This window comes from Amaranthus tricolor, chromosome 14 (assembly GCF_026212465.1).
Source record: "Amaranthus tricolor cultivar Red isolate AtriRed21 chromosome 14, ASM2621246v1, whole genome shotgun sequence".
Classification (NCBI taxonomy): Eukaryota; Viridiplantae; Streptophyta; class Magnoliopsida; order Caryophyllales; family Amaranthaceae; genus Amaranthus; species Amaranthus tricolor.
Window position 1 is genome coordinate 10,018,204 of NC_080060.1, and position 23,766 is coordinate 10,041,969.

Below are 23,766 nucleotides of genomic sequence, written 5' to 3' on the forward strand. Positions count from 1 at the left end.
AAAAACTATGCAACCACAATATAGAGCAATCCCTAGGAGCACTCTTAAAAGACGCACAATTAAATTATATGAATCAATGCGCTATGAATTAGTTGAAATGTTTAAATTTTTTAATGGTAGGGTTAGCATAACAACTGATATTTGGTCTGCTCCCCCACATTTAGAATCTTATATGTGTGTAACAGCACATTGGATAGATCAAAATTGGATTATTCAAAAAAGAATAATTGCTTTTGAGACAATGCTAGAAAGACATACCGGTGAAAACATAAAATATAGATTAGTAGAGATATGTAGAGAATGGAACTTATTAGATAAGATATTTTGTTGTTCAACTGATAATGCAACCGCGAACATTAAATGTCTAGAACTTTTGTATAACGAACCTGCATTTAGTTTTATCCTTGGGGGTAGCTTATTACACATACGTTGTTGTGCGCATATAGTTAACTTATCTTGCCAAGCTGGCATAAAATAATTAAGCGATTTATTAGAACCAATTAGGGATATAGTGAAGTGGCTTAGGATTGGAAAGATAAAGAGACGATACAAACAATTATGTGACCAATATCAACTTAAAAAAGTGTATTGGTCATTGGATACTCCTACACGTTGGGGCTCAACCAACGATTTATTAAGAAAGGCGATTGCTTATCGTCCAGTTATAACACAACTATATAGTGAGTGTACAGATAGTTACATAGCTGATGACACTTGGGAATTAGCTATAGGTGTACATAACATATTAGAAGCGTATGACCACGCGACTAAGATTTTTTCATATGTTTATGAACCGAACGTTCACTTAGTAATAAGTGAGTGTGTTACTATTTTTTATCATCTCCTTAAATATACGCATGATGATACTAACCCATATTTGAAGCCGATTCTTGCAGATATGATGGAAAAATGGAAGGCATATTTTACCGAATTTCCTTATATTTATGGAATCGCAACCATTTTGGACCCATGTTTTAAAACTGAGGTCCTTACTAAAGTAATAGGATTTTACTACCAATCGTTAGATCGCCTGCCTACTGATGTACATAATTATGTAGGAACATGTAAAAAATATTTAGCAGAACTCTACGATTATTACGCTAGTGTGTATAACCCAAAACGCGATACGTCTAGGCGTGCTAGCGTTTTGGCACGTCCCTCTTACTATAACTTGGTAATAGATAATATAATGAGTCAAGATGATAGTTTTATAGGATCATCTTCTTCCTCGACCTCATATTTAGAACTAGATAGTTATCTTAAACACCACTTTGAAATAGACCAAGGTAGTTATAATATTTTAGAGTGGTGGAAAGAAAAATCTGTAAAATTTCCCATTTTATCGAGAATTGCAAAGGATATCCTTGCAATTCCCGCGTCAACAATTGCGTCGGAGTCTGCTTTTAGTGCAGGTAGAAGAGTTTTGGACGAAAAGAGATCTTGTCTTGCTCCACAGAGTATTCAAATATGTATTTGCAAGAAAGATTGGGATCAAGCAGAGATTCGAACACAAGGACTAAGGAATGATGATGATCAAGACGACGATGATGATCCATGGATGATGATGGATACATCTGCATCATCGTCAGGAGGAGAGTCAGCGGAAGCATCTAACCAACCACATGATGATGACGAAGACGAATAGGATCAATCCGACAACGATAAATCAACATTCAACAACTATAAATAAAAGGTATGACAAAGAACTACGTGGGCTTTGATTCCTTCGGGATACGTAGGCAGCTTAGTATTCCTTTGGGTACTACTAGGTTCAAGTCCATTTTCTCCCTTTTTTTATTAATCATCTTTATCGGACATTATCATTGATTCGTTTGTTATTAATTTATTTTTTTCATTCTTTTTAGTAAATATTTCAATAACGATGACAACTTGACATGCAATGAATTTCGCTAATAATCAAGTAATCATCAAAGGTACGTCCGCAATATTATAGTATTTTTTTATTATATAAATATTTAAAGAAAAAATAAAAATGGAACCGATGATCCGACCCGCCCGTCCCCTGAGTTGGAACCGCCGGAACCGCCTCATGAACCGCCAAGGAACCGTTTGGAACCGCCCGGAACCGGAACTGTTCGCGACAGGTTCCAAATGGAACCGGAACCAGGTGGAACCGGAACCGGATGGAACCGGAACGGAACCGGACCAACCCGGACCGTGGCCATGTCTACTTGCATCTAGCAACCTTTCCTCTCCCTAGAATCCATTAAAATCCTTGGTAGAAGTGTTTAAATCAGACCCGATGACCTGATATTTACCCAACCTTGTAATCGAATCCGCCTTAAAAATGCATTATACTTATGTTAAAATTATATGGACACAAAATCCGATTTTAAACCAAATTGAAATATTTGACCCAAAACCGACCCGATAATCATAATGAAAAACTCTGGTCCTTGGAGAGGTAGTATTTAAAGTTTCATGGGGGACAAGCAGGTATTATGCGGAGTGGATGAGTTTGGGGTTGTATAAGGCCACATATTCCACTATCAATCACGTACACATTACTCAATGCGGGTAAGATATCGCATACGGCATACTATCTAGTGTCACCAAATTCATACTTATACACGCATACACCTCAACTGAGCCAAATGCACTACGAATTTCTTAAATTTTTACTATTTGTCATCATATTTCTAACTTATTCAAAAAAATTTTGTATAATGGTCAAGAGAAAATATTAACAATAAAACTTATTTTAATGGGAGTTTTATGACCAACTTACTAATATTGGATATTACTATACTTGATGTTTTACAATTTCAACTTAAGCAATATAATTATTGAATATTTAGTGTATTAAAATTAATTTAAAAGTAAAATAATTTTTTTTTGAACTGATAAAAATATTTTAAAGTAGCGTAATCGTTAAACTTTTTTTTTTTTTTACAAATAAAACTACGAGAAAGTCATCGGATGCACTATGCACAAGGTGCTATAAAATACAAATTTGATACTTATGGCTAGGGGTGTGCAAAATGAGGCCGGATTGACGGTTCAGACCGAAACCAATTCAGATCGAACCTCAATCGGATTGGACTAGGTGCGTTTGGTCTAGACTTCGGGTGTTGCTTATTCTTCATTCCGAGTTTCCCGTCCGGTTCGGTCTAAGCCCAGAAAAATATGAGTTGGACCGGATATATATAAAAGTAATTTCGAAAAGGATTGATATTTACGATTTTTATTTATATACTTATCTAAAGAGCTTTATATTTCTTATTTCTAACACAAAATAATTTTTAACTTAAATATTTTATTTTTATAGTAATTAATTTGCTAAATTATTTTAAAATCTTTCATTTTTTAATTTTATTTTTGGTATCAAAAATTAATCCAACCGTGAGGTAATCGGATTAGACGGGGAGCGGATCGGATGGAACCGGTCCGATCTCTAGCCTTAACATAGTCAAAAGTCCAGTCTTCCGGTGCAATAGGTTCTTGCCGGTCTGATCCGGATTTGGAGAGGATTTGGAGAGGTGCACACACCTACTTACGGCTATCTCGAGGATGCGAGATTTTGCACGAGATGCTAAACCTTTCTTGCTGTGTAACTTCATGTTTAATACTAAATTTTTTAAGGCTGTTTCACCGTAAGACGATTTTAGTTGGGTCAGCCCAAATAATAAAAAAAATACTGTTTCTTGTATGAATTCAGATTTTATTATTTTTATTTTATTTCTTTTATTACTGAGCCTTTTGTATGAATTGTCTTACGGTGAGATGGTTTCATACAAGAGGGGCTGCATGTTTAATTACTAGTTTTGCAGATTGTGTTTGTAAATGCTTCCATTCATTTAACAAGGAAACTTGGACGAGACCGTCAATTTGTGCTGGCCCAATTCACGCGTATAACAGCATCATATGTTTTTCTCGTTTTTTCCATTTTCTGGGCATTTATCAATTTTGACCTTAAAGCTATCAACTTCAACGTAAAGTAAAACTTAAGCAAATCAATTAAAACAAAAAATTTCAATTTGGACCAATAAGTGATCAATTTTGACGTTAAACTGATCAGTTTCTATCTAAATATGATTCTGTTTTCACAATTTCAAAACGAAGTTTAATGAAATGACGTTATTAATGGAACAAAATAAAACGATCAATAATAGTGTTAAAACAACAAATGAAAGTCAATAAAACCATCAATAATAGTGTTAAAACATTGTACAATATAAGTACTCTTATTTAATGTATACATGATGGTTTTAATTGAACATAAGAGTACTTGTACTCTTTAATCATCGATAATAGTTATATTGCTCTTTCCTCAACAATTTATGTGCATAATGAACTTGCAAATAAAGTTGTAGGTGTAGTGTTTGCTTACCCTGGATGTGAAGGTGGAGAAAGTTTCGATTTAGAATTATATTTGCCAATTGATTCAATGAATGCTCTTGGAAATGACCAAGGGTTCAAGACTTTTTTGTTATAAAAAATTTCAATTTTAATCTAAGAATGATCAATTCAGACCTTAAAGTGATTAATTCTGATCAGTTATAACTTATAAAAAAAATTCAATTTTAATGTTAAATGTGTTAATTATGACCTTAAATACATCACGTATTGAGCGCATATTGAGAAAAATTATAATTGGGCTGATTGGGCTATCCGTCTCATATTGAAACGGTCTAGTTCAAAACCAGCTGTTCATTTATAGTGTCTTAAGACCGTTTCACAATAAGACAGATCTATAAAAGAAACCCAATTATTAAAAGTAAGTATTTTAATTACGAAAATAAATTATTTTGAAATATTTAGTTCAATAAAAAATTGTATCACATTAAGACCACCTTGAACACAAATTTGTGAATAGGAAGATATAATGTATCAAGGACAACTTTAAAAAAAAAAAAAAAAACCAATCTCAAGTTCCATTGACAATTTAACATAAAAAAAATAAAATAAAAGAATTCGGAGCAAGGTCTTCAATCTTCTTACACAATATATCGAATCGCTTGATGATTTACCTCTGGATAAGGTTTTTATCTACGATTAACAAAGTTTGAAAATACTTTATATTCATTTTGCTTATGATCAAGTTTTTGTAATAATTGATTGATTTGGAGTTTTAGTTAACATATCAATGGTTATGAAAACAATTTATTTGATTTAATTTTTCACTCATCAATGAAACATCAATAATCACGGTCTTTGGTCCTAAAATAATCATCTTATTTCTTGTTGTTAAATTATTAAAACTTTTACATTTCCTTTAAAAAATACTCTCACTGTTTTGTGAAATTTGCTCAATTTTCGTTTTTAGTCCATTTCATCAACTTTTTCTAAATATGTTTTTGACTATGACCCACAATCCTTTATTTATCTCCATTGTTAGGCCTTACCGATAATGAGCGTTGAGTTGCATACACACTTGGTGAGGTTCAGTATTCTTTTTCAAAACCATATGGTAGTAGGAGGAATATCAATCAAATATTATATGCATCTATTTTAGTGATGTATGTAAGATCTTTCTCTTGTATGAAACACTTCATATCCAAGAACCACCTTCGACTCTTATACCATGTTAATTTGTCATTGAGCTTGTAAACAAGACCCGTATAAAAGGAGAATTAACCGCACACAAGCTCTATGGAATTCCATCCTAAAACCAATTGATAATAGGAAAAATATACCAAAATCAAACTTATATGTCAACCTCTCTTTAATAATCAATATGGGATATGTGGGTTATTACCAACATTCACACGTCTAATGTACCTTTTTATCTCATCTATAAATTTCTTCCACCTTTTCATAAAATACCGCTTTAACCACTTTTTAAAGTTTTTCATCTAATTGTCATTTTCTTTACTAGAGACCAGACACCAACAATTCTTAATTAATAACTGTGATTTGTAAATCATTATAAAAGGACAAAAAAATAATAATAAAATAAATAATACCAAAAAAAGATAAATTAAAATAACAAAACTCTCATCCTATCAAATCTCTACCACATAAAGATAATTTGTTAACTTTACAAATAACCGTTGTTTACTAAGACTAATAGAGTTTGGTGAAATTGAAAGTCATGTTTTTGCTCCCAATCACATTTTATACTTAGGAGTACCAGTATTTCGTTGTTACTGTCATCTCACACACTTGGTTCCTACTTTCCTCATCTTTTTATGTACATAAACCAGAACTGGGTATCTCTCCATTGACTGGACTGCCTTCCCAAATCATAACTTCTGGTAACGATCTTTGTCGGTTAGTTCATCCTTCATCTTTTATGATCTCTTTTCTTAATCCACTTTTTATGATCTTCCTTCATCACTATTCAATTTGGGTAATCCTTCAATTTTTTCTTATTATCATTTTGTACTGTACCTCTTAAATTATGCTGCTTTATGGGTCTTGATTGTTGATGATCTTGCAGACTTCACCATTTATTTATCATGCTTAATTGTCTTTTGGGTCTAAAACTGTTGTCTGATTTGACCAACCAATATTATTTGTTGTGGCCGATCAAAGAGCTCATTCATATTTTACTTTACAAAAACTGTTATATGATCATCCATGTAAAACATTTCATTTACTCCCTTAAATTTTATTTATATTTTATCAACTTTGCGCTTGTTTACAAAGAAATCAAATCGAGATGCAAAAATTTTGCATGCAAAACTTGTCAAATGATTTCTTTTACATTAGTATTTAAATTGACAATAATTGCGTTTCATGCTATTCCCAGGGGCGAACCAGAATTTTAAATTTAAATTAGTAGCGGTCAAATTGTTATTATATTAGCAGATTATTTACTATATTAAAATTACTTGAGCTATAAAATCATATAAATTGAAATGAACTTAAACTTTAGCAAAAATAATAATTAACAAATGAAATTAAAGCTTTCCTATAATTATCCCTTTTGAAAACATACTAAAAATGTGAAATTATGAAAGAAAATAGTAATAAAATTATAATATAATTTTATTAGTCTATAAAAAATAACAGTTAGAATTATGATTAATCCCTTAACCTTCGATTACAAATGTGTTACTCCAACATTGAATTGTAGTAATTTTTGTTATATTTTTGCACTTTTTAATTACATGGGGCCAAAGCCAAAATGTGTTACTTCGAAGAGTATTTGAATATAAAAGTTCATAACCAACTATTTTAGTAATGTAAGATTTTACTCACATTTGAAGTATTTGAAACACTGTCTGCACATGTGAGCCACAACCACATATGTCTAATACCATGTTAGGCCGTGACAATTCGTCACATAATCAGCCCAGCCCATGGGCCCACTCATCAAGAATTACAAATTCAAAAATGAGGGCTGTGACTTGTAGTGAATTGGCTTGAAAACTGAGCATGTATATAGTGTGTTGAATCTGTACAACTTTAATTGAACATCAGTTTGCTAGATAACTTACATGCCTGTGTAAACAGGATGAATCATCTATGCTGAAAGGGCTTTCTGAATAGGCTAGACATGTGTTTGAATGATCGAATATCAGATCTCCCCATAGATGTGAGGAAGCACATTCTCTCGTTCTTGACTACCCGAGATGCAATTCTTACAAGTGCCTTGTCCAGGACTTGGCGGTATGATTGGCTCAGTCTCTCATCCTTCGATTTGGGGCGAGATTTTTTCTTAAAGCGATGGAAATTCGAGAATTTCCCAAGTTACAGACTCGCCTCCCAAAATCTTCCTGATCTTGAACAGGCACTGGCATTCCTCGAGTATTTCGATAGAGCTATAGTAAGCCGAGGACTGTCAATTCAAAAGCTACGGCTCTATCTTCCTCCGATACATGACTTGAGTTCACGAATTGCATCATGTTTGGAACAACTGATTGTTAATGAGCTCGAAATTGAGGTCATAGGCGAATCAGAAATATCAAATCGTAGTCGCTTTCACTATTTACCAATGTGTATCTTATCGAGCAAAAGCATGACTAAGTTATATATACATGGATGCAATCTAACTGGTATATCGGTAAGTGAAATAGATCTCCCTGCATTGCTCGAACTTTCTGTGTGTCATGTTATAATGGACCAACAAGTGGTTGAGAGCCTCATTGCTAGTTGTTCTGGTGTCGAGAAGTTGAGCTTTAATTATTGTCAAGGCTTTCGATCACTTCAAATTTCGGGGCTTCCTCAATTGAATTATTTGGAACAAAAGTGTAATCGGCACTTGGAAGTGTTTGAGATCAACGCAGAAAATCTCCGCTCTCTTTGCCATTTTCCTGATACTCGTTGTCAGCTGGCATTGTCCGACTCATGCCAGAGCTTAACTCAATTGGAGTTGATTGGTAAGACTATCATTTGCTAAGACCTTGTTCTCTTAACTCTAGGAGTAATGTTCAATTAGATATGGTTTAATCAGTTGAATATGATAAATTTTTTTATCGGGCTTGTAAACAAGACCAATATAATAGAACAATTGACTGCATAGAAACCTGATGATGTTTCATCCTAAAACCAGTTGATTATAAGTGGAGTACCACATCAAACTTACATGTTAACACTGTGAGATGGTTTCACCGTGAGACATGCCTCAGAATTGTGTTAAATAACCCAATAATAAGAACTTTTAGCTTATGGGCTTCTTTTTTTTAGGTCGTCTCACCGTGAGACGGTCTCATATTCAATGTGAAATCACATTTGGGTTATTTTTCCAACAGAATAGAACAAGTTTCTAACTGACACTTCTATTTCAGAATGTAGACTTTATGATGAATTTGACATCCGTATATGTCGAAACTTAACAATTCTAAAATTGTTAAGATGTGGCATAACGAATGAGTTCTTAGATCAGCATTTCTCCCAACTTTCCTGCCTAGAAGTTTTGGAGATTGCCTATTGCACTGGATCAAGATCTCTGAAGATTACATCGAACCATCTTCGAAGTTTAACTATTCGGTGCGACAGAGAGTTGGACCATGCTGAGATCAATTGTCCGAATCTGGACGACTTCAGTTTTTGCACCAACAGATGCATAATCTCGCTCTCCACGGAAAGCATACTAGCTCCGACTTATGTTCGCCTACAATTATTCATTAATGGCACAAGCGATAGTTTATGGGATGTCAAGCTTGTTAAATTTCTCGAGCAACTAAGGCTGTCTAAATACTTAACTATTGAGACCGAAATCATTGAGGTACGACCTATTTTTCAAGGTTTTAAACCGAGTCACTTGGATAAGCATGTAAACTAACTTTTTCGTTTTGTTTTTGTACAAGAATGTGATAATCCCAAGCACGTTGAGGCAGACATACACCTCACCGATGTGTCAATTTGAGCAGTTAAAGTTGTTTCCTCGAGGATGTGTGAGCAGTCTCGATGCTACTCGAACCATTGATGCCTTACTTTGGTTATGTCCGCAGCTTAAGACTCTTTACATCATGGATGGAAGACTCAGTCCACTCCTCTTCCTTCGGCCTTTAAAGCAGAGCTTACCACAAGATTATTCAAATTGCTGCTCAAGGTGTGTTTTCTTGAATCTCATATTTCGAGTTAGAATAATCTCATTTGACAGCTAAAATTTTGATTGGCATGAAAAAATGTACAAAAATGCTTTCTCAGTGCATCATTTGGCTGCCAATTGCCAATCACTCCATTTACTTGTTGGAAATACTTCACCTGTGAGGAAAGATCCCAGATCATTAAAATTAGGTTGTGGACTTGCATTTATTGAGTAATCATCCTAATGCATATGGGTTTGGGAAAGACTGAAACTCATCATATTTTGTATGAAAATTAACGCTCATTACTGGGGGGTTTGTGGGCCGGAACTTATGAGTTCCCTGTGGGTGTGTCTACACAAGTGGGCTCATGGGGTGATCTTGTGATGAATTGTCACGGGCTCACAGCCTAACATTACCGTTATTTTGTGCTTCAGTTGAATTACAAGGAGCAAACTGATTTACCTCAGACAAGCTGTGGATGCTACCCTTCGCTTCCTGTAAATTGCTGGCGCCATTCGTTAAAGAATTTTGAAATTATAGAACAAGAAGGTTTTGAAGACAATGATGGAAGCCTGAGAAGATTTATTGAAAGTGCCACTAATGGAATGTGAATATGTGATTATATTGATGGTGTGATGCCTCTTTCCCTCTTGAACTAAGTACTGAATATACTGTCTTATCTACTTTAACTGTTTTGGAGAGTTCAAAACAGGGGTTGCCGATGTGGCAATAGATTGCACTGTTTTATTTCGAGGTGTGCATTTGAATATTTGGTTTTCTAGATGAGGTTTAAATATGTCTGGTCTAAGTCGATCTGTATGATGTTGGTGTTGTACTGCAACTGAACAATCCATCTTAAGGAGAATTGTAAATTTGTAATGCAATAGTCCGCAGGTGCTCATTCGAATCATCGGTCCATTTCAGCTCACATGTTTCGGGTTGGTTTAAAACATGTTATGCGTCCACGTTGATTTTTACATAATTTTAAAATTATTTTGATATCGGGTTCAGTTACAAGGTCGGGTAAATATCAGGTCGTCAGGTCTATTTGACTGTTTTGAACACCTCTAGGACATTAGATTTCTTGAATTTGTATGATCCTTATAGAATGCTTATAACCTTGGCTTAGAGGAAATTTAGGGAGCTCCACAAGTCATGGTCTTGTTTGCTTTAAACTATATAATCTCTTCAAACGCATACTTCTGGTTTAGGAGTTTTGCTACTACTTATCATATTAAGTTGTCCTCTTTACTTTTTTATAATCCTATATTTTGGGTTGGACTTACATTTCTTCCAGTTAGAGTAGACTAACGAATGGGGAAGCGTGGGCCTAAAAGTGACACGAAAATTTAATGACCATGGCTTGAAGGTGCACTAATGAATAATGGTTATATGCAAGCATTAAGGTGATTTAAACAATACAAATAATATAAACATGACACCAAGTTTTAAGCAAACAACAGGTGCTAGGCTGTTTTTGACGCCTCTTTCCAACTTGTTGAACAGTCTTCTAGCTTCTCCATGGTCTCCTCTATGCTCCCATAGCTTCATCTAGCTTGTGTGTACTACATTGCCTTATATGTCAATGACAAATCCATGTGAACACATTCCATACACTTGTTTTATGCACAAAATGAGAGTGTGTACTACATCATGAATGGAGTGTCCATTACTACTCATAATAGTACATGCTTAAAGTCTAGTAATCATAGTTTGCTACTTTAACCTTTAAGACTAAACTCTTCTACACAAGACTCAATTCACACACTCTTTCACTTCCCTGATTTGGTTCATCAGCTCATTTTTTCCTCTTTATCTTATCGACACATTTCTATCGCCCACTTATTTTTTGTCTATTCTCCCACTACTCTACCCAATATAAAAAATCTCAATGATAAGGGGACAAAGGAAGTGTACCCTATATTTTTGCGTGTAGTGATGGGTACGTGTCAAGGAACCAACTCAACCAAAAGCTTGAGCTGATGGTTGAGACTACAGATATATTATATACTCTTACACCACTCCTCAAATGAGAGTCCATTGAGCTAGAAGTATGGATATAGATAGGCGCTTAATATTCCACATTAAATGAGGGGTGATTGAGATTCGAACCCGTGATCACTTGTCACGTTGGCTCTAATAACAAGTCAAAGAACCAACTCAACCAAAAATTTAAACTAATAGTTGAGGCTACAGGATATGTTTTATACTCTAACATTATGAGAGATTGTGTTGAGTATTTAGAGCATGTAGGACACTATTCAAAGGCTTAAGGCATAGACTAAGCAAACACGTAACAACGGAGCCAAAAGAACCCGCTCGACTAAGGTGCTCGTTCGAGCAAGAGGGTGCTTCATATGAGATGGTCTCATTATGAGACGTGCTTCATATATAAGTAAAATAGCTTAATAGTACAAATTATTAGCATATAAACTTTTTATTTTTAAGTGGTTTCATCGAGAAAATTTCTCAAAAGAATAGCTCATTGAATCGGTGCAAAAGCAAGATTAGAAATCCACAAAGGGCCCACATCACCCTCACACCTCTTTGGAGTCTGGTCTCTAATCCCATTCAACAGTCGATGAAATTGCACAATTGAAGGTTCATAGTTTGTCAAGTCTTCCACTAAATCCCATTAACCCCATATGCTTTTTCATTATTTTAAAAATAGAATTACTTGTCTAACGTTTTTTTGTTGTTGATTATATTATTCATTTACTTAAAATTTTCAAGCTATTTGTTTATTAATCATTCTAGTTTCGATTTTTATAATATTGTTTTATGTTTCTATTACTTTTCAAATCGTGTGTTTAACTCTTGTAAATTAAATGACCATCGAAAAAATTCGTGGATATTTATGCTTCTTATACAAATCATTAATTTTAATCAATCTTTTGTCTTATTCAGATTGTGAAGCCAAAAACTTAAAAAAAAAAAAAAGAAATAAAATTTAATGTTGATCATGTTAATGCAACTGATTAGTATTATAACCTTTTAGAAAATATGACTACTGATAATGAAAACACAAACACAAATAAATGATCCAAGTAATGCCAACTTTGGAAACGTCCCTAAAGTTCAACAAATTAACATTCCTATTGAAGATAGAAATCATCATAGGTCGGAAAATTTCAAGTGTCACAATTAAAGAGATTTTTATAAATAAAATTTATTTATTAGCTAAAACAATTACATGGCATTTAATCTTGACTAATATTTTTATCGTTAGAGTATCTTTGACTAGCAATTATTTATAGTTAAATTCAGTAAATAATAAAACATAATACACTGCATAACATATTGTAGAAAATTTTCACAATTATAGAGTTAATTTATACATATAACTGTCAAAATTAAGTGTTTATACTACATAATATCTTTGACTTTATTTGTTTAATATCATATATTTATATACATCATCATCATCATCATATCCAATGTATCCCGCCCATAAAACTATGAGTAGGGTCTGGCGAGGGAAGGACGGCTACAACTCATACCCAAAAGGAGAGCGCTGCCAATGAGTTATATAGTTATATACGTCAATGCTAAAAAAATCGTGCAATGCACGAGTTTTTACACTAGTAAACTATAAAATAAGCTTTTTAAACAAAAAAATTTCCAACATAAGCTTCGAAAATTTTTAATGAAAATAAGTCTTTTCGTGAACGAGCCTAAAGTCAGGGATTATTCGCTGTTACTAACAACAAATAAAAGAAAAAAATTACTTTGTTTTTAGTAACAATGAACAAAAAAGAACAATGTCATAACGTTTAAAAGGACAAAAAATAAGAAATAATTTTTTCGCTGTTATCAACAGCGAACAAGTATGTTTTTCTTTTGTTTTTTGTCCCTTCAAACGTTATGACATTATCCCTCTTTGTCCGCTGTTACTAACGATGGACAAACTAATTTGCTTTCTCTTATTCGCTAATATTTACAGTGAACACCCTAACCTTAGTCTCGGACACGAAAACGCTAATTGTGAAAATTAATTTTTTTCGAAGCTTATTTTGAGAATTTTATTAATAAAAAAGCTTATTTTATGAAGATAACCCATATGATATGGAACGTAAGCCCACTAGAGACGGTCTCTCAAGCTCAGCCCATTAAACCTTAATGTCCACTTATTGTATTCTTAATGCTTACTTACATTATCCTTAGTGCCTACTTACAATATACTTAATGCCCACCGAAAAAGTACTAAAAATGTCTACTGCAGTATTATTAATGCCTATCGAGAAACTTAGCCTACTAGCCTACTTACCGTATTCTTAATGTCTACTTACAATATCTTTCATGCCTACTTACAATATACTTAATTGCCACCGAGTAAGTACTTATGTACTTATAATATTCTGAATGCATACTTACAATATTCTTAATTGCTACCGAGAAATTTACTCAAAATTTTTCATTTTGGGCCAGCTCAATTAATTAGAGATGGTCTCTCAAAGAGACCGACTCTCACAAGAATTTGCGTTGACTAAAACTCGCAAGTAATGGTATTATATTTAGACGATCTATATGGGCCGACCCAAAAGCCAAAAACAAAAAAAATAAAAAATGGCCCAAATTTCATAAATTAAAGAATAAAAAATTAATTTTACCCTTAAATTGATCAATTAGTATTCCTGTATTATAAAAAATTATAATTAAGCCGATCAGGTCAATGGTCTCAATATGACACGGTAGCTCACAAGACTTTCTGAATTATATTTAGTAGTGTACATTAAAAGTTGGTTGAGAAAAATTATGATTTAGACTCTTTAATTAATGATTTCACTAGTATGAAAGTTTATAGGCTACAATTCATATCTATTATTTTTGTATAACTAGTTGTCTCGGGGCGTGTGTAAATTACTTTAAATATATTTTTTGATAAATCTCTAAAACTAGGTAAAATCCCAAATACTAAATAGGCATATGGGTGTAAGCCACCCATTAAGTTCACAAACATGAACTATAGATCATCGAAAGCCATCAAATATACCCTATTAGATCTAAGACATCCAAGCAAAATGCAAGAATGAATATGAAATACAAAGGCAAAGCCGATCTTCATAACTCATTGTTGGATAATCTAATACATAATACACATATATTGATATTCCAGATTTGATTAGCAAATACTTGAGCAAAATAATCATTCTTGTTGATGCTAAGTACCCAAAAAGGATTAATGTTGGTACACTAAGTAGCTAAAACACAACCTTTTAGTAGTAGAAGTAGATGGGCAAAGTTGTTCAAATTTAATTGCTAAGGAGATTTTTAGTAACCAAAATACAACCTTTTAGTAGTAGTAGAAGTAGATAGGCAAAAGTTTTTCAAAAGAAAATTCCAAGGACATTTTTAGTAGTAGATGTAGATGGGCAAATGTCGGTACTATAGAAACGGTTAGAGATAACAAGAGGGGTTGGTGAATTGTTGTTTAATAAGTTTAAACGTTTTTGTCCTGTTTTTGCGGAATTAGAAGCTTAAACTTAAATGCGCAAACTTAGAAAGAGACAACACAATTTTTACGTGGAAAGCTTCTAGGCCTAAATAGGAGGAAAAACCACGAACCCTTGGAATTTCAAATTCTCTACTATGTTTTAGGCAATTAGTTACAATTACATAAAACAAATAAACAAAATTAGGCCAACTTCTCTTTCTTTTTCTCCTTCTCTTGTTTCACACGAAGCTTCTCTCTTCTCCTCTAGATTTCCCCTAGTCTAGTTAAACAATTCTCTCAAAATCCCTTTTACAAAGGCCAAATACCTAAGGATAAAATTATTGAGTTGCATACGAAATATTATCAAGTTGATTCGCAATTTTTAAGCAAAGAATATTTCTTGATATTTTTCAATACTCATGCCTCCAAAACAACCGGTCAAAACAACTCCCTTTTATATAGGAACTCACGCAACTTTGTGAGAAAAAATAACTACCCACTACATCTTTAATCCTAAAATTAAGGAAGTGTATGTGGTACTTGTGTTGCAAGAAATAAAGCTACGGTTATAATTTCTAAATTAGGCAAGTTAGTTTTTCTTAATTAAAACCAATAATTCAAGCCTATTTATGTGGTGAAAAATTAGGGAAAGTTTTCTCCACCTTTTTAAAAATGTGCCGGTTATTAAAAAGTGCTTATAAAATCCTTATGCCAACTAACTTATCAAATTAATGATGCAACAAATTAATCTCACCCATACATCAACTAAAAAATTAGAAAAATATTTTCTATAAAATTTTCAGCTGACGTTGATTCTTCCAGACTTTAGTCTTGGGAGCAGGCCACTGTCTCCACTCATCGACAAGTATCGTCAGATTATGAACTTAGGAACATTAGACCTCCTGTCTATATTTGACTTCCTATAGCGATCTTCCTTATCTAACTTCCTTGGATATTTTTGACATGTACAAAGTTCATAGACCAGTCGTAGGCACTATCAACAATCTTTATCAAGATCAAATATCGACCTGTACACAATCTCTAAAATACAGTTGTTTATCTTAAGTGTACTCATCATCAAAACCTAAAAGGGCCAACAAATTTCCCCTTTTTGATGATGACAAACTTATCAACAAACTTATCAACAAACTTAAGTAAATCTAATGTCATAGAGTAAGTCAGAGATTAAAGCTACTCTATATATAACTTAGAAAATTAAATCATCACAATAGAATTTACTAAGCACCTTATCGTAAAACAGATTACTCTAATAAACAAACATAAAAACATAATACTTAATATTTTTAAATAAATATAAAAATAAGTATTAATAGACAACATAAGTTACTAAGTTACTAAGTGCTAACAAAATAGGAGCAACGAAAATGAAAACAGTAACTGACACTACTTTACAAAACCAAAGCATAATTTTAGCAGAGCATCCAAACTAAACCAACTAAAAACGAGATCATCTAACTAGCATTACCTTTACCTAGGTGAAACAATCAAGAAAAATAGGAACAATGTCATACACCAAGCCTACCTATTAAGTTTTTGCAATTATTCCCCCTTTTGACATCATTCAAAAAGGAGAAGAGCATTTAAACCACAGCACTATCAATACTTGTATAACAAAAGAAGGTAAGCAAGGAACAATAGTTAAATAAAGCTAATAATAATAGATGCAGTCACAATCATGCAACGATTAAACATTACAGACCAAAAGTTGATGAGAGCAGCATTGTTCAAGACCATCAAAATACAGTACAGTACCCAACATGGTACAATAAAAAACCAAAAAGTGATTGTTTGTTTGTTAGACCTAGCACATAAAAATGATAATAGTTAAGCGAATCAAGCAGCAGGATGGTCTTCTTCGTCCACATATTCGGATTGGACCTCAACTGTATCCAGCTTAGCACCTAAATGTGCTTCCCTTTGATTGAGTTGGTCAGTAATAGAGGCAAAAGTGACACGAACTTCATCTTGGAAGGAGTAAAACTGGGACTAAAGATCCTGGAGTTTGTTGAGCACAGGGTCTAAAGTAGCTGCAGGAACTAAGGAAGGATTAGAGAAAGCTGTCAAACCAAGGCCTGGTGAAGTGTGTGGGTGTGGTGAAGCAGGTGTAGCAGTTATTGGTGGAAGTGTGGAAGGAATAGGAGAAGGTGGAGGTGATGGTATGTGATGTATAGGTGGCGTGGCCGGTTTTAGAGAGGGAGGTACATTAGTTTTTGGCTCTAGGGTTGTGTGTGAGGAAGAGTCATCATCCAGACCAACCCCTGGACATTTATACTTAGAAGCTAGCCTACAACTTTTCCTAGGAGTCACTACGGGCTTCTTTTTAATTGGCATCCTGACCTCCTCATCACTGGATGTATCATTATCATCATCATCATCTAGCTCCTCACCTTCTTCTTCCTTAGAAGCTTCCCCCTTAGTCAAAGCTTCCTCCTGCTCCCCTTGTTCCTAATCTTCCTTTTGTGCCTCATGTGAACCAACTTTTGCCTCCTGATGAACGGCAGTGGGAACAGTCTCCTGGTCCTCCTCATCCTCTTTCTGATCCTCTTTTTCTTTTTCTTTTTCTTTTTCTTCTTCTTTTTCTTAGTCTTCTCCTATAGACCCCTCTTCCTCCTCATCACCAGTGGAGGTTGCCTCTAAAATCCCCTTGTCTGATAGTTTAAGGTGCAAATTTATGAGACACTTTGCACCTATCTTATTATTGGAGCTCATGGGGAATTGCAGCCCTTCCAAACGGACGCCAAACTTCTTAAAAATCCATGTTAACAAATCACCATATCCATCCATGTACTTGTATTTAATGCAATCAGACAAGTGTGAAATCATAAGTGAAGGGAAATTGATTTTAATGTGATTAGCCAACCAGTAAATCAGTGTCGCATCTCTCAAATTCATTTCACTACGCTTGGAATTGCGTGGTAAAATGAATCGTCGGGCAATATCCTAAAGTGATTTATGCAAAGGGACAGTGTATTGTGACTTATTCTACCATTTTTCTCATGGATCCCTAAAAACTTCAACATAGTCTTCTCATTTATCCTAGAACTGACAATTTTCGAACCAACATAGTAAGTGTCAAAACCAACAGCGGGTACCCCAAACCATGCTCCTAACATCAAACAGTTTAACTCAATCTTAATGTCCTTGACAACACTTGAACAAACGCAATTTTCAATAGAAAAATTAGAAATAAATTATCGCATTAAATTAGGGTAAATTGTGTTGCAACAATAATCAGACATGAGTGTTTCCCAATTTTGATTTTTTAGTATGGCGTGAAGTTGTTAAAAAGGATTAGAGACATACCAATATTTGTCAAGCCCAAAACCAACAGACATTTATTTTGCAATTTCATCCAGACTGTCAGTATCAACGTTCTTACTCTTCTTTGAAGGCCTGGATGATGAACCTCCTCCTTTAGGGGTAGTGTTTGGACGTTTAGAATCGGCTTGCATGGTGGAGGAACTTGGTTGATCGGACAGTTTTGGTGAAGAAGAAGATGATGGTGGTGCAGTATTAAGGAAAATGGGTGAATGACTTTAAGCGGTTTTGGTTCACTTGATTTAGGGTTCTTTTTGCTTAATTTCTTGGTCGATTTTGAAGTTTTGGGTGTTTTCATGGTTGGGTTAAAGAGGGAGAAGAAGGAGTGTTAATGATGAGTAAATGGGGTTGACAGTTTGGAGGGAGTAAGTAATGAGTAGTTTAGGGAGTAGTAAAGTGATGTGAGGATTTAGTGTGTGATTGAGTGATGTGACGTGAGGTAGTGGAAGTGAGAGGTTAATTTTTATAAGGGTGTATGGACGGTTTCATGGGTGGTTACTAAAGAGATTAATTTGTTTATTCACTTAATTAAAAAGTGTGAACAAAATTGGATGATGCAAGGTTAGTGGGTAGATTCATGGAATAAGGAATCAGTAACGGTTTTTCAAAACAGTTTACTTGGTAATGATCCGACTACCCATTATTAAATTTTTTTTATGTTGACCAACAAAATTTTTTTATGGAAAATGCAATGAGGTTCATTCGCCAACTACCAGGTTGATTGCTAGTCAAAATAGAAGAGTGGGAGGTGGATACTAGAACCCTGTAATTTGAGCAATGGGATGCATTTAAATATTATTATGAATTTTGTGTTTTGGAGGACTTTAATTTATTTTCTTTCGCAAGTATTTTTCATACTAGACGTTATTTCATTTTGAAGAGGCTAGATGGTTCTCAACTTGTAAGTCTTAGACTTCCGCTGACTTTATTTCTTTTTCTTTGACGCTTATTTATTTCTTTATCACTAGAACGTCGTCGGACCTATAATTTGGTTTAACTTAAATGTCCGATGTGTACCTGATATTTATATCTACGTGTGAATATCTGGTTCACTTTAACTTGGACTATTACCGTTCATCATCAAGTGAAACCCAATATTTTGTATATCCAAAACTATTGATTACAAAACTCATCAAGATGAGGTTTCATAGGCTTACCTTCTTGCAATCAGAGATCATACAATCTACGCTTCAAGAGTAATCGGTTGATAACACTCTTAGCATTTGTGGTTAGTAAATTGAGTAGATTTACTACTAACTCGGGTCCCCATCATTGGATGGTGATAAGAAGAGTATTATGTAACACCCCAATAATAGGTTAAATTTTCAAAAACACTTTTAATGAAAACATAGAGCCAAAACCTACTCATGGGAGTGTTACCGACACATCTATTTCTAAAAAAATAAATGTAAGGCTTAACGATTAAGAAATAACTTCATAACTTTAAATCAACTAAAAGGTCTTACAATTAAAGAAAAGACTTAAACGCAATCTATGTCCATATAAAACTTGAACAACTGAAATGAGATATGACTCTAATAAAACCTATGTTTCTATGTGATCCTCACTCCACGATCTCCACGTGATCAATAACCTGCAACATAAGAATGCAAGAAAAACAAAGGAAAAACTCTCAAAATTAGAATGAGTAATTCCAACTTCATCCCGTAAAACAATTAAGTTTGAAAACAATATAAGAAAACAAAATATAATTTGAGTTGAAAGTAATTTTGGAATATACTATAAAACTGAGTTAAAAAAAATCAATTTATGAAAAACAATATAATATCACATAAACCAATTAATTTATTTGATATTTAATAATGACAACACATATATCCAATTATTAATTTGAGGGAATCAGAACGCCAGTAGGCCGAAGCTTTATTCCTATACCTACTTCATCAAGACGTCGTCACCCCAAATAATTCATCAAGGCCAGCGGAGTAGTCTTAGGTAACCCTAGTGTGCACACCCCTTCTATTTGGATCACAACAAATAGAAGGAAGACCAAACATCGTATTAAGTAGCAGAAATAATAACCTGTCGACAACTATACTAATCAAATAGGGCAACCTATTCATCACCCTTATACTTGGATCACAACAAATATAAGAGCTTTATTTCCCTCATGTTTCACTTTACGTGATTTAATATATTTTAATAATTAGTTGTTATTTATTTTATTTTAGGATCATAAATTTTCCCAAGAAAAATTTATCTCAATAATATCCAACTGTAATCTTATTTTCCAAATCATCGTTTCAATATCAATTGGTGGCAACAGGAATTAATATCATTAATATTTCTCTTTCAATTTCAACCATATTTTAAAATCGTTATTTAAATAAAATAATAATATAAATTTCATCAAAATAATATTATAAATTAAACCGTTAACAAAAGTAGTAAATATAATTTGAAAATAAAATATAAAAAGTATAATATCATACAAAATCACGCTTTCCATTTAAACACATCATGTATTAATTAGCACATAATACTAACGGGATAACTCTAATTAGATAGGCATTGAGAATTACCTTGTCAAGCGATCTTATATAAACGTACGCTCCTAATAATCTCTGCCTACGAATCTAACGTCTACACGATAAAATAATATATCTCAAATTAATATCCCAATCAACCCAATCAAAATAAATAAATTAATAAACTCTCGTTTATATATATATATATAATTTTATTTAAAATTGGCAGTTTCAAAATGTAACTAGAATTTTAAGAGTAATATATAAAAAAAAGGAGAAAGATTAAAACAATAATATGATTAAAAGGATTTAAAAAGAAAAGCAAACAAGAAAAAGAAAAGTAAAAAGAAAAAGTTAAAGAAAATGCTTATCATATAATTAGGAACTTAGAGAAAATGGAAATTGGGTTATACAAAACCCAAATCCACGAAAACAAAGGAGAGAGGGAATAAAGAGAGAGAAGAAGAAAGGTAGAAGGAGAATGGCTGGCTGCCTGCCAGCGGTAGCTCTAGTGGTCACGGAGGCGGTATTCGAATGATCGTTGTGTCGCCGGAAAACTAAGATAAGAAAAATATTATTATTTTTTTTATATCACTTTTAAAATTAAAAGACGGATATTTTGAGTTTGAGATTTTTAATATAAATTTTAAGTTTTGAACATAACATATAACAAATGGATGAAATACATACCTTAAATCCCAAAATTTTACCTTTTATTGTTTGAATTTAAGTAATTAGATGATGAAAGAAGTAGTTTGTAGGAGAAAAAAAAAGTGTGAATGATAGTATGAATGAATTAAAGGTAAATTAGTTTAATTTATAGTGGCTATATTGAGTTAGTAATAAGGATTAGAGGGAGGATTAGGAAGGAGTGGAAGTTATTTTGATAATGGGTGAGGAAAGTTGAAGTAGAGTAACATATGGTTTGGTTTACAAAATCAGTTTTTTTTTTAATTAAATTTCTGATCTTTATTTATTAACTTCTTTTATTTAATTTTATTAAAATTTTTTTTTCTAAATTATCGGATATTGCATATTACGATATTTGAAAGGAACCATAAATTATGGTATAACTTATAGTGGTGAACCTCCTGTTTTGGAAGATTATTCCGATGCTAGTTGGATCACTAATGAAGAGGATAATTCTTCAACTAGTGGTCGGGTGTTTGTTTATGGGGGAGGCGCCATTTCATGGGCTTCCAAGAAATAGTCGGTTATAGCTAATTCCACTATGTCCGCAGAATTCATAGTGCTTGCCTTGGCGGCAAATGAAGCGAAGTGGTTAAGGAATCTCAAACGGCTTTAGGTAGAGCTCATAGTCAAGTGTATAATGGTGAGTCGAGACATATTGCTCTTAGACAAAGTCTAGTGCAAGATCTTATCATTCATGAGGTCATAACTCTTGACTATGTGAACACCATGTTCAATTTGACTAATTTTTTCACGAAAGCCATGAGTAAGTTTCAGTTGAACAAGCGGCAAATGACTATGTGTTATTGGTTTTATGTGTATTTAATCTTCAAGTGGTTGGATGGGCTAGTTGCTTCAGTCCGTAGTAGGGACATCATTCTAGCTCGAACACTTGTGAAGAGTTTTATACATGGCGTTAATTCAATCTGTAGGGACATTAGCGTTGATACATGAAATGAGATTATTTACTTAATTTACGTGTAAAGGAAGAAGAAGGTACGATTATACTCTAAATGCGGAAGGATTGTTGAACATTTAGAGTATATAGACCTAAATTTATATATAGTACATACTAATTATAGTAGTGGGACTAATATACATTATATTACAAGTCCAAAATATGAAAATAAAATCGCAAAAAGGAGATAGAACTTAACGTTGAGTCGTCGCTCCCATAGGCGATGAGCCGTCGCTTAGTTTTGCCTGTGCAATTTTGGGACAGAGCCCAAAGCCGAGTCGGCTTTGCGCTGAAAGCAGAGTCAACTTTTTTAGCGACAACTCGTTGCCAAGGGCGGTGACTCGTCACCTGCTGTTGTCTGTTATTTTCGCAGTTTTGTTCGTTTTGTTAGTGTTGCTTGAGTTCAATCATCACTAATGGCTATTAAGTTTTGATTATAAGTTATTTTTGGATGAGACATTCATTATGTTTCGTTGATAAGCATAGGTGAATCATCCCTTTGGTTCATATGCTTTTGTTGATAAAACACATTTGTTTCATGAAGAGGCAATGATTGATACTCCACTCTATAAATAAAGGGAATATGCTAAGGGACATTCCATCCTATTCTCTTATCAATTTCTGATTTCTCTCTTTAAGAACTTCTCTTGTTCTTGTTCTACTTTCCATGAGAACATATTCAAAAAGTAATTAACTCTCAAGATTATCAAAGTCATTAATCCATTGCAATACTTGTTTTTACTATTGTAATATCCTTTGTGCTAGGAAATTATTCTGTAGATTGTATCTCATTGTGAATTTCATCATTATCCCTAACACCTCTGTGGGAGAAATGTCACAATAAGAAAGTGTGTAAACGCCTTCTACAAATATCGAGTTTTCGAGTGACTACATTCATTCTCACAACCATATCTTTATTCTTACTTTGGTGATTTAAGAAGACTTCAAGGCCATAAACAAAGGAATTACAAATAGTGTACATTTACGTCTTGTAGCATATTTATAATACATTATTATTGTATTATATGATTTTTTTTGTAGTGATCAAATTGAATCTGATCAACAAATGAGAAAATTCAGCCAACAACATTAACTAACAACCTTAATTACTAAGCAATTGTCAAGAGATTTCTATACAACATAACTCTAAAATTTGATTTTTTTTCTTTTTTTTTTTTCATTGAATCTCAATTTTAGAATTAGAAGATAGTTTTATTGGCCTTAGTTAAATCCTATTTTCAAATAGTAAACCGATTCATAGAACATTACCAGCACTTCACTCTCAATCTTTTGCATATATATATATATATATATATATATATATATATATATATATATATATATATATATATATATATATATATATATATATATATATATATATATATATATATATATATATATATATATATA

At 33.2% G+C, this 23,766-nt stretch overlaps 2 protein-coding genes across 4 annotated transcripts in view; one reads left to right on the forward strand and one right to left on the reverse strand.

Moving 5' to 3' along the window:
* The first annotated feature begins 6,098 nt into the window (after nucleotides 1-6,098).
* On the forward strand, nucleotides 6,099-10,373 carry LOC130799612 (F-box/LRR-repeat protein At3g59190-like). Of its 3 annotated transcripts, none has more exons than XM_057662765.1 (5): nucleotides 6,099-6,313; nucleotides 7,423-8,288; nucleotides 8,697-9,136; nucleotides 9,219-9,463; nucleotides 9,878-10,373. In XM_057662765.1, exons 2-5 carry the CDS (start codon nucleotides 7,466-7,468, stop codon nucleotides 9,879-9,881), a joined length of 1,512 nt encoding a protein of 503 aa, XP_057518748.1. In that variant the 5' UTR covers nucleotides 6,099-6,313; nucleotides 7,423-7,465; the 3' UTR covers nucleotides 9,882-10,373. The 3 variants fall into 3 exon arrangements, with proteins under 3 accessions (XP_057518748.1, XP_057518746.1, XP_057518747.1); XM_057662763.1 differs by having other exon boundaries at nucleotides 6,099-6,234; XM_057662764.1 differs by having other exon boundaries at nucleotides 6,099-6,218.
* Nucleotides 10,374-13,703: 3,330 nt separating this feature from the next.
* LOC130799624 (uncharacterized) overlaps nucleotides 13,704-23,766 on the reverse strand; it is a 417,568-nt gene continuing 407,505 nt past the window's right edge. The window contains exon 4 of the mRNA XM_057662778.1: nucleotides 13,704-13,727. The gene's annotated coding sequence lies outside the window, so the exon portion shown is untranslated. The remainder of the gene's footprint in view (nucleotides 13,728-23,766) is intronic.